Raw genomic sequence first — 9571 nt, 5'->3', positions numbered from 1 at the left:
GGTCACCTGCCTCTGGACGGCAGCTGGCTTGGGGAGGATTGGGGGTCACCTGCCTCTGGACGGCAGCTGGCTTGGGGAGGATTGGGGGTCACCTGTCTCTGGACGGCAGCTGGCTTGGGGAGGATTGGGGGTCACCTGCCTCTGGACGGCAGCTGGCTTGGGGAGGATTGGGGGTCACCTGTTTCTGGACGGCAGCTGGCTTGGGGAGGATTGGGGGCCCTCTCCCTTCAGTGCATTTCATCTCCAGACTGGCAATGGGGCAGCAGAGACGCAGACACGGGGTGCTGGTGCCCAGTTCAGCCGCCCCACTGCCAACTCGGCGAGGATCAAGCAGATCCTTGGCTGTGGCCAGGGCTTGGGCGGGGGGGGGGGTAGATGGGGGAAGGGACCTCCCTGCTTCAAGTGCTCGTCTGAGTTTGTAGAACCCCAATAACCTTTCCAGCCTTGCACCCCCTTTCCGTCCTCCAGCCCCTCTGACCAGCACCACATTCCATGCGCTGCAGATCCTGTGCTGGGTCCTAGGGAAGAAGCTGAGTGCTGGGAACTTGGTTAGCCCGGAGCCCAGACACGGCCGCAGGGGGAGTCAGGGCCCGAGCTCTGAGGTGGTCTAGAGCGGCCAGGCAGGTGGGGCATCCCCCCAGGATGCGTGGGGCCCAGGGTTCAGGCCAGGTGGGGGGAGAGCTGCGTGCCAGCCGCTCGGCAGTGACCCCACCGACGACGGATCGGCGCACGGGTCCTCACGCCAAGCTAAAAGCAGCAGAGGTGATTTTCTAGGTAGTCAGCCGCGGCACGAGCTCCACCAGGGCTTTCCCCGTCAAAGAAACAGGAAGGACCAGGGAGAAAATTCTAGAGAAGCCTGTGAAGGCACCTGAGCGGGCTGGGCCCCGGCGCAGGCCGGGGACGCGGGAGCCAGGGATGAGGGAGCCGAGCCGGGGACGCGGGAGCCGGGGGCGCGGGAGCCCGGGAGGGGTGAAGGCAGGGAGGTTCACAGAGGGAAGCTAGCAGCAGCGCTGCGTGTTTATGGAGCAGCTTGGCTTCCACGAACGCGGCTCCGTCCTGCGTCTATTGCGTTGTGCCCCGCACACCCCGAAGGAGGAGGGGAGGGGTCCTAGCTCTGTAAGACAGAGATGAGCGAACGCAGGGAAGCGGGGCGGATTACACCCGCATCCAAACCGGGCTCAAGACACCACGGCCACGCGGCCGAGAGAGTCGCCGAGATTCCTCCCAGGTCTGAGAGCTGGCAGGTGGGGTCTGGCGAGGCTCGGGGGCGGCTCTCTTCCTGCCGTAGTCCGTGGTAGAAGTGTCTAGAAGATTCCCCAGAGTCACTTTTACGAGGTCACCAGTCTCCTTGGCGAGAGTTCCGCCATCTTGACCCAAGCGACTTCAGGGCCTCTCTTCCCGTCCACCATGATGAGGAGAGCATTAGGATGGGGCAGGTTAGATTTGCCGGACGCGAACACCAGCCCGCAGCCTTGGGGGGGGGGAAGCGATGTCCCCCGCTCCGGTGGCAGCTCCGTGGATGCCCCCGGCATCCTGGTCCTCGGTGAGGCCCCCCGGGGGGAGGGGGCCTGGCCACACCGTCCCCCGTAGACCCCGAGGCCTCCGCACGAAGGCAGAAGGCCACCAGGGTCCTCTCGGCCTCCTGCCCTTCCATCCTGGGGCGCGGAGCCGGTGCGGCAGAGATGGATCGGTCCCCTGCAGCTTGTGTGTGCTTGTTTGGTTTTGCTTTGTGTTGAGGTGCCAGCCTCTGGCTGTGATCTCCCTCCACCCCACCTCCTGAGTAGCAGGGACTACAGGTGTATACTACCGTGCCCTGCTGACACCTTCTTTTCTTCTTCTTCTTCTTCTTCTTCTTCTTCTTCTTCTTCTTCTTCTTCTTCTTCTTCTTCTTCTTCTTTTTTTAAAGCATTTAGCTACAGAATTAGCTGTAGGAGTTGATGGGTCCCGTGACATAATTTGGGGAAGTGGCTCTGAGGACCCATCACAGCCCGGGGAAAGCAAGAGCGTTGGTGCGGATGTCCACGTCCAGTAGAACCTGCTGGGGCCGGGGTCCTGAGCACTTGGTCCGACTGTGCTTCTGTGACCCCGTGTGCGTCCTGTTTATCAGATATGACTTCAAGCCTCTGGGCCGGTGGCTATTTCTACCGGGAAACGCAGCCCTTCTCTCTGTCTGTCTGTCTGTCTGTCTCTCTCTCCTCTCTCTCCCGGGCCTCTGTCTGCCCCCACCAGGTCCTCAGAGATGCCTGCATTGTCTTCTAGCCACGGGAGCGGCCGGGCCTGGCTGTGGAAATCCTGGCTGCCGTGGCTCTGTGAGAGGAGCGCGGAGCCCGGGAGGCGAGGTCGCGAGCGGGGGGTGGGCGTTGTGAGGGCCCCCGTCGGCCATCCTGATGTGAGGTGGGGTTAGAGCCGCCGCGGGAGCAAGGCCGGCCAGGGCTGCACCGCCAGGCCCTGCCCGACTCCGCAGGAGAAAGAGGAAGGGATGGGAAGGGGGACCGAGCCGTGGGCGCCTGGCTGGGCTGCGTCTTGGACAGCTCCGCCCACAAACTGGCCACCACAGCCCTGCCGTCCGGTGGGGTCCCGGCGAGTCTGAAGGAGACAGTGCGCCGATGGCAGTTGGCAAAACGCCCGGCGGGGTGTCTGGGTCAAGGAATGGTAAGGGCCGCCGGCTCCGTGAACCTGACACGGAAGGAGAAGCCGAGCACTGCGGGCCCTGCTTGATATTCCTGCAGAGTCCCGGGCCGGCTCCACTTCATATGTGTGGCACGTCTCGGCCTCTTTAGCTATTAATGCAGTTAAAGGAGGCTTCACGTTTTATTGCAGATAAATTGCTGATACTGTAAATCCTGCTCCGCTCCCCATCCACGGGGGAGGGAGGGAAAAGGAGAAGGCCCCAGAGAGAGGCAGGGAACGGGGAACTGTCCCGGAACTTAACCCATTGGGGTGCAGAAGAATTTCCACCGCTACGAACCGTGCAGCAGTTTTGCAGCGATGGTTGGAGCCAGGCTCGCGGCCCACTGACCCAGGGCACGCGCGTCCGCGCTAGAGCGGTCGGGAACCGAGCGTGGCCCCCCGGTGTGAGAAAGCACGGGCAGGGGCTCTTTCTGCCGTGACTCCTGGCTACTTTCCTCCGCAGCAGCTCCCTCTCCCGGCCCGAGCAAGGACGTGGGTGGAGGGCTCTGGTCCCTGCTGGGAGATGGGCGCCAGAGGCCGACAGAGGGAAAAAATACTAAATAATTTAAGTGAAAAGTTGGTTGTTAGACCCACAGGTCTGAGGGCGCATTGCAAGTTCTAGAGAAATGTCTCTGGTCAGGTAATAGCTTTAAGCATCCGACAAAGCCAAACCCCAACAGCCAGAGAGCTAAACTAGAGGAGCCAAACGGAGGAAGGGCTGGTGGCAGCCAGGCCCGGCGGGTCGGACGGGAGCACGGGGTGCGGAGCTCCTGCGGCAAATCTCCCTCGGTCCCGCCTCGTTCCTCTCAGTCTGGTTCGGAAGCCTTTTAACTGGTTTGTCTAGGAAGCGGCAGGAGCCAACTTGTGGTCTGGCGTTTGAGGAGATGGGCGCGTGGGTGAGAGGGTCTCCGCTTCGGTCCTGTCCCTGGAAGCCTGGGGTGCCCTGCACCCCCTCTGAGGGGGCCGGGCGGACAGGGCCAGCCGGTCAGGCACTAGCGGGGCTCCTTCAGAGCCTGCCCGGGGACGGTGCCCGGCATCCGGGTTCCTGGCTGGAGAACAGACTGGGCTTTAATTGCTCTTAGCAAGTTTCTCCCAAGGAGAAATGTCAGCCTGGATTGCCAATTAGTCCTGATCTCAGATGAGGCCCAGGGAGGGACCGAAGGGAAGGCTTCCCACGGAGCCCTGAGCGGTGCATGCTGGGAGAGAGGGGAAGGGGGGAGGGAGAGAGGGAGGGAGAGAGAGGGAGAGAGCATGGTTTTCTTTTGGGAAACGGGGCACTGGAAGATGCACTTACTCCCAAAACAAGCCCCCCTCCCTCTCCCTCCTTTCTGCCCGCTTTTTAAATGTAAGAAGCAATTCTTTAAAAACAGGCGGTGCTCTGCACCACTTAGCATGGATATTGAGGAGGATTCATTTTACAAGTCAAGGGCGTCACTAACAACGTTAAAAACGAACGCATTCCGACTGGGTACGGCGCTGGCTTGTGGCCAGAAACCGAGACCCGCCCTCCCTTGGCAAAGATCTAGGACAGCCAGCCGGCGATGGGCAGGAGATGCTCCAGCCCCCGACACAGAACCCTCTAGATAACGGACGTGAACGTGAGTCCTGGGTGCCAGTGTCCTTCCTTCCACCTTTGGATTAAAACAGAGCAGGAGGGAGGAGAGGGAGCCGGAGCACAGGCTCAGGCTGAGGTTTAGAGTCCAGCCCTCCCTCCTTTCTTGAGATTCAGTTTAAGAAAATACAAATGAGTAGACACCCTGTGGGTGACCATGGCTCACGCCTGTCACCCCGGTGACTCAGGAGGCTGAGATCTGAGGATCGCGAGTTCAAAGCCAGCCGGGGCAGGAAGAGTCCCAGAGACTCTTATCTCTCATGAACCTCAAAAAGCCAGAAGTAGAGCTGTGGCTCAAGTGGTAGAGTGCTAGGCCTGAGCAAAAGAACTCGAAGAACAGCGCCTGGAAGAGTTCAAATCGCAGGATGGGAACAAAAATGAATGAAAAGTTAAAAAAAAAAAGAACAACAAATGTTGAACACTCAGTGGAGTCTGGGGGCCCCCGAGTGCCAGGCACACGGTCTTCAGGCCCCGGTTTGGGTGCTGTACCCCCTGAAGAGGAACATGGAGGAGTGAGGGCAGAGCGCGCGTCTACAGGGGCGGAGGCTGGCGTGTGGCTGAGGAGCCGCACGGCCACGGCTGTGGGGACCTGTGGGGACAGCTGCTCGGCCGCGATCGCGGGGCCGTGGGCCTGGGGGTCTCCATCACGCGCCTGCATGCTTGATGACCAGAGACGTGCCCAGAGCCCGTCCACCGCGGCCAGCAGGGAGGGAGGCCGGAGGGCAGCAGCTTCGCTTCACGTCCCCGTTGACTTCAGAGATCTGACTCGCCAGGACACGAGACGAGTTTGAAGTCATTTGAAATGTTACAAAACAAAAAAGACCCTCTCATCTTCCCCCCGGTGGCTCGGATGGATTGTGTCCTGATCTCCTCCCACGCCGCTCACGGAGCTCACGGCCCCCCTCTTCCACACCGCTTCTGAGACGTGAACATGGACACGGCGACACGGCGGCGTGCACACGGCGCGGGGTGGTTCGCAGAGGGAGGTGCGCGGGCAGCGTGGCTGTCCACCCCGGGGTGCGGCTCCCCCAGAATGTTTGCTTGGCCCTTGGGAGGAAGTGGCAGAAGGGCGCAGACCTCCTCAGACGCGGTGGCCGGCCACCGCGTAACCACTCACTCACTGCCGCTGTTCCCAGCGGCCTGTCGGGGCCGCCCAGCCCCACCGGGATCGTTTTGTTAAAGGCCGGCGCTTTTCAAAGGAGAGGCCTCTCTGAGGGCAGAAGCCACTCTCCCCAGGCCTGGTCCCCAGGCCTTTTTACTTACATTAGCCAATCTTTAAAAATAATAAGATGGCTTTCTGGTCGCAGAACATCCCTCATCTGGCTACTTGAAGAGAGTCTGTCCATATCATCAGCACAGGTTACTTAAATGATTCTTCCTGCTGAGGAGGAATTTTTTTTTTTTGTCCTCCGTGGCCGTCTAGATGTTTAATTTCCATCCTCTGTGTGCTTAGGAAATTTGCTTAAGATAGAAGACATAAATACAAGGAGCAGGAAAAGTAAAGGTGAGCACTGGTGAGAGTGTGCTCCGATCTCGAGGGGGACTTGGCATGCGTTGTTGGTTTGTGTTGGTGAAGGGGTGTGTGTGTGTGTGTGTGTCTGTCTGTCTGTCTGTGTGTGTGTCCGTGTGTGTGTGTGTGTTGTGTGTGTTGTGTCTGTGTGTCTGTGTGTGTGTGTGTGTGAATGGTGTTCCTGCGGCTCTTCCTGTCTAAGAGCAGACTGCTCAGCGACAAGAGACTCGGACTGCCGCACCTCCCCTGTTCCCATGTGCCTGGTCCCTTCTGTGGGGTGAAATCTCAGAATGCTGACTGAGAGCATGAGACATGGCTAGGAGAAAATCAGGCAACTCAGCCAGCGCCCGGGTCTCAGCCCCCGGCTGAGAAAGACACCGGTAACAGGGAAAGCAAGACTCCGCCCTTGGGTCGAGGGGCGTTGCGTGTGATCCACTGAAGCACACATCCGCGTCGTCCCCGGCGGTGGTGAGCTTGTGGGTTTGCACGCGCGTGTGCCGTCACCAGAGACACTCACGCACTGAGCATCGGCTCCTGTGGTGTCTCTGAGTCTGGCTCCCCCCTCCGACTACGGACAGGACACCGAGGGACGCGACCCTCCTCGCTGAGCTGTGTTCAGGGCTCCCAGTGCCCCGTGCGGGAAGGCAGCGGTGCAGTGAGCCGGGATTGCCGGTGCTGCAACACAGCTCTTCCCACGCAGGAGGGGTGGGGCTCGGGAAAGCTACCGAGCAGGCAGGGGCTGAGTGGGGAGGGAACGGAGACCGCGGTTTTGGAGTGGAGAGATCTGGATGCGAGTCCTGACCCCCGCCACACCTGCTCTCGGGGAAGCTCACCACCCTAGCGGGGAACGGGCCGGACTTCCCCGGAAGTGGAGGGCCAGATCCACACGTCCACGTTCTTTAACTCTCAGGCCCTGCGTCTTTGCCTCTCCGTTGTGGGTGAACTGCTAGAGTGTTCCACGCACAGCACAGCACGCGGGGGGTGGGGGGGGATGCGGGCGGGCCGGGCCGTACCTGTAGATGATGCACGCCGTGTTCTGACAGGTGCTGCAGTTGTTGAGGTCCTGGCCGGTGCGATAAAAGTTGCGCCTGGAAGACAGCGTGTGCTGAGAGGCTGCGGCCGCAGCCCAGGAGATCCCCGCCCTCACGCGCCTCTCCTGTCCCCTCTCGGCCCAGGGTCCACTGCACGCTCAGGTTGCAGCACAGACCTTTCCGGACCTTTCCGGCAAGGGGGCGAGAAAGCACAGGGGGTGGTGACCTCGTCCAGTATCAAACATAAGGCCCTTGCCCGGCTTTCCCGAGCCGCCGCGGGCGGCCCCAGCGTGATGCTGCCACCCAGCGCCCCCCTTGCCCGGCACGCGGTCAGAGGCAGCAGGGATTCGAACCCCTAACGGCCAAAGCCAGGCGACCATTCCTCCTTTCTCCCGCCCTGGCAGCCCAGGGCCAGCCCTTTCCTCCTGCTGGACTCCTTGGCAGAGAAATCCCCACATCCTCGGTGGTCCTGCAGCCCGCTGACCCCCGGCAGCCCAGCCCAGGGCCCATCAAAGCCTAGGCCGGTGCGACCCTCGCTCCATCGCTTATGAGCTGGGAGCCTGTTGAGCTGCTGCCTCCTGAAATCCCGCCTTCTCAGTCTGCCTGGGGAAATGACCCCACCAGCAGTTAAACAAGCATCACCTTACCCTTCGGTGAGCGCCCGGGCCTTCTCCAGGTCTTGGATGACGTTCAGCAGGACTTTGATCTTCTCTTGGTTGGAGTGGAGAGACTCCTCCACCGTCTGCAGCCGGCCCTGCAGGTCGCCCAGCTCTGCCGGCGCCGGCTGCACGCGGCCCAGGCCACGCCTCTCCCTGCCCTGACACTGAGGTTTGGTGCGGCTCCCGGGAAGGCCGGGCTCCGGGGCCTCTGGCCGGGCGGGGCTCCTGGCCGTGGTCTCCTGACACGCGGATGCAGACGCGGCCGTGCTGCGACCTGCAGGTGGCCCCGGGTCCTGGCAGCTGTCCCCCGACGCGGGGCAGTCTGGGGCTCTCCCGGGATGGGCCGGCCGGCCGTGGGAGTCCGGCTCAGGGCAGCCGTGAGTCCGTGGCGGGGAGGGCACGCGCGCTTCCTCCAGCTGAGAGGGCAGGAGGCCGGGGGCTTGTTCGCATGAGTGGTCTTTGGACAAAAGCGGTTTGGGGTTGTGTCTCTCTGTGCCCGGGGGGTCGCGGGCACTGCTGGTGACATCGAGGTGGGCGGGGGGTCTTCCCGAATCCAGCGTGGGCTCCTTGCTCCTGTCACCTGGACACACGTCGACCGCAGTGGGTACCCAGCTGTCTGGGCTGAAGGAGGACGCTCTGGTTTTCCAGGACGGGCTGTGACAAATATCCTCGGGGACCTGAGCGGCGGCCGTCGCTCTCTCTGAGGCCCTCCAGGTCTCACCATGCAAGCAGAGGCCAACGGGCCCGTTGCTCTGCACCACGGGGGACACCCTGGGGAGGAAGGGGTGGGGCGCGGCCAGCCTTCCAGGCCCGTCCGCCAGACGCCGGGCCAGCTTTACGTAGGCGAGGTCAGGGGCCGCCGCCGGGTCCTGCCGGGAGAGGTCGCCGTTGACCCGGATGGCACTTGAGGACGCGGTGGGCATTTCTACCAGGGACTTGCTGGCTGTGAGTTTCTTCCTCTTGAAAACTGGGAAGTGCTTCCTGAGATTCGGGGAGGTCTGGACGGCGATGTTTCTGAAGCCCCCTGCCCTCTGCGCCCGGGGGAAGGCCGCGGGGCAGGTGGAGGGGTGTTGGGGCCGCGGTGCTTGGGTCTTCCCTGAGCCCGCGGGGCCCCCGGGGGGCGGGCCGGGGGCGTGCGTCGGGGCGCCATCTTCCTTGAAGCGCACCTGCTGGGACTTGCTCCTGCGGTGCTGCGGGGGCTTCGCGGGCTCCACCGACTCCAGGCTGTTCCTTGTGAGGAGCGCGGGCCTCACCTTCCTGCTCGGCTGGGCCATGGAGCCTCCGCGGGAAGGAGACAGAACCGCGCGCTCGGCCCGGGCACATGGCCCTTAGGTCTTTAGCGCGGCATCTAGCGATGGCATCTCAGCCAAGGAGAACTTCCGAGGGGTCGGGGCGGCCCTCTCCGCTCAGAGCGGGGATCCCGGCTGGCCATGCCAGCCCGGGGGTCCACGGAGGCGGTCCGAGGCGCCTGGCCCCGCGGGAAAACGCTCAGTCCTTGGCAATCACCATCACCGCGGAGATGGGCACCGAGGTGGGCCAGCTATGGGACATCGGGTCTCCCCAGAGGGCCGGAGGGTGCCTTAGTTCTGGTTCCCGAAGCAGAATGGCGTCTCGAGCAGAACGGCAGGGCAAGTACCATTTGGAGGTCGGCACTGCGCTTCTAGCGTGAGTGTGAGAATTCCAGAAGGACCCTGGTAGGTCTAGAAGGCAGAGCATTGGCTATGGGGTGCGCAAGCGCCTCCTCTTCCCGGGGCCGGCGGCCGGGTGGAGAGGGCAGGGGCCTGGGAAGGTGCCGTGGGCAGCCGGCCCCGCGCGCCCCTCACGCAGCAGTGCGCCCCCAGGACCATTCCCTCGCACCACCGAGTGGAGGCATGGAGGAGGCCGGACGCAGGGGAGGGGTCCCCCGAGGAGGCGTCTCGGCCGAAGTTCCCCGGTGAGCCCGGCAAGCTGCGTCTGTGGCCTCGGAGATGCTGAGCCGGAAGGGGCCTTCCCGGGGGTCTCGGGCCACGGGAGCCGGGTTCAGACAGACGGAAGACCTGAAAAGGAAGAGAGCCTCAGTTCCACCCTCCGCGCTGAGCCGCCCGTCTCA

General features: G+C 62.8%; 1 protein-coding gene across 1 annotated transcript in view; it reads right to left on the bottom strand.

Moving 5' to 3' along the window:
- Fam196b (family with sequence similarity 196, member B) overlaps window positions 1–8756 on the bottom strand; it is a 12118-nt gene extending 3362 nt beyond the window's left edge. Inside the window, exons 1-2 of the mRNA XM_013028620.1 lie at window positions 7471–8756; window positions 6806–6880 (exon numbers count right to left, since the gene is read on the bottom strand). Of these exons, the coding sequence (XP_012884074.1) occupies window positions 6806–6880; window positions 7471–8756 (1361 nt within the window). The remainder of the gene's footprint in view (window positions 1–6805; window positions 6881–7470) is intronic.
- Between the last annotated feature and the right edge of the window lie 815 nt (window positions 8757–9571).

The sequence above is a fragment of the Dipodomys ordii genome, unplaced genomic scaffold, assembly GCF_000151885.1.
Source record: "Dipodomys ordii isolate 6190 unplaced genomic scaffold, Dord_2.0 Scaffold112, whole genome shotgun sequence".
Taxonomy (NCBI): Eukaryota; Metazoa; Chordata; class Mammalia; order Rodentia; family Heteromyidae; genus Dipodomys; species Dipodomys ordii.
Note: the sequence above shows the minus strand (reverse complement) of the source record. Positions and strands in the feature narration are given on the sequence as shown.